The 1,660-nt window shown below is 39.3% G+C and overlaps 1 protein-coding gene across 1 annotated transcript in view; it reads left to right on the top strand.

Annotated features, from left to right (window-relative positions):
* LRRN3 (leucine rich repeat neuronal 3) overlaps window positions 1–1,660 on the top strand; it is a 2,795-nt gene that overhangs the window by 78 nt on the left and 1,057 nt on the right. The window contains 3 exon segments of the mRNA XM_009079294.1: window positions 1–41; window positions 203–1,656; window positions 1,659–1,660. The exon segment at window positions 1–41 is cut by the window's left edge and continues 78 nt beyond it; the exon segment at window positions 1,659–1,660 is cut by the window's right edge and continues 1,057 nt beyond it. Of these exon segments, the coding sequence (XP_009077542.1) occupies window positions 1–41; window positions 203–1,656; window positions 1,659–1,660 (1,497 nt within the window).

The following is a 1,660-nucleotide window of genomic DNA, read 5'->3' on the forward strand; positions in this document are numbered from 1 at the left end:
GCCCAATGTATATGTGAGATCAGACCATGGTTCACTCCCAGGTCTGTGTACATGGAGGCTCCAACAGTGGACTGTAATGATTTAGGCCTTTTTACTTTTCCAGCCAGACTGCCTGCTGACACACAAGTTCTTCTTCTACAGACTAATAATATTGCAAAAATTGAACATTCAGTAGACTTCCCTGTGAATTTAACTGGTCTAGATTATGTATATGTGAGATCAGACCATGGTTCACTCCCAGGTCTGTGTACATGGAGGCTCCAACAGTGGACTGTAATGATTTAGGCCTTTTTACTTTTCCAGCCAGACTGCCTGCTGACACACAAGTTCTTCTTCTACAGACTAATAATATTGCAAAAATTGAACATTCAGTAGACTTCCCTGTGAATTTAACTGGTCTAGATTTATCTCAGAACAATTTATCCTCAGTGACCAGTATTAATCTTAGAAAGATACCACAATTGCTTTCAGTGTACCTTGAAGAAAACAAACTTACTGAACTCCCTGAAGAATGTCTCTCTGGACTCAACAATTTACAAGAGCTTTATATTAATCATAATCTGCTTTCTGTGATTGCACCGGGAGCTTTCATAGGCCTCAGTAATCTTCTCAGACTTCATCTCAATTCAAATGGTCTGCAAGTGATCAACAGAAAGTGGTTTGAAGCTACTCCTAATCTTGAAATTCTCATGATTGGAGAAAACCCAATAATCAGAATTGAAGATATGAACTTCAAGCCTCTTAGCAATCTGCGCAGCCTAGTTTTAGCAGGTATAAATCTCACTGAAATACCAGATAATGCTTTGGCTGGCCTTGACAACTTAGAAAGCATTTCCTTTTATGACAACAGATTTGTCAGAGTGCCCCACATTGCTCTTCAAAAGGCTACAAATCTTAAATTTCTGGATCTAAATAAGAATCCCATTAACAGAATACGACGAGGAGATTTTAGCAATATGCTGCACCTAAAAGAGTTAGGAATTAATAACATGCCTGAACTGATTTCTATAGATAGTCTTGCTGTTGATAATTTGCCAGATTTAAGAAAAATAGAAGCTACTAATAACCCCAGATTATCATACATTCACCCCAATGCATTCTACAGACTTCCCAAGCTGGAATCACTCATGCTTAACAGCAATGCACTGAGTGCCCTGTACCGCAGTACCATAGAATCCTTGCCTAACCTCAAAGAAGTCAGTATACACAGCAATCCCATCAGATGTGACTGTGTCATCCGCTGGATTAACATGAATAAGACAAACATTCGTTTCATGGAGCCAGAGTCCCTGTTTTGTGTAGACCCTCCTGAATTCCAAGGTCAGAATGTGAGACAGATACACTTCCGGGAAATGATGGAAATCTGTCTGCCCTTGATAGCTCCTGAAAGTTTTCCATCTACTCTGGATTTAAAAACTGGCAGCCATATTTCGTTACACTGCAGAGCAACAGCAGAACCTGAACCCGAAATCTACTGGATAACACCGTCAGGACACAGACTTTTGCCTAATACTATTTCTGATAAATACTACATTCATTCTGAAGGAACATTAGATATAAGTGATGTAACACAAAGAGAAAGTGGCTTATACACATGTATAGCAACGAATTTAGTTGGGGCAGACTTAAAGTCAGTCATGATTAAAGTGGATGGCTCTTT

Source organism: Acanthisitta chloris, unplaced genomic scaffold, assembly GCF_000695815.1.
Source record: "Acanthisitta chloris isolate BGI_N310 unplaced genomic scaffold, ASM69581v1 scaffold12167, whole genome shotgun sequence".
NCBI classification, from domain to species: domain Eukaryota; kingdom Metazoa; phylum Chordata; class Aves; order Passeriformes; family Acanthisittidae; genus Acanthisitta; species Acanthisitta chloris.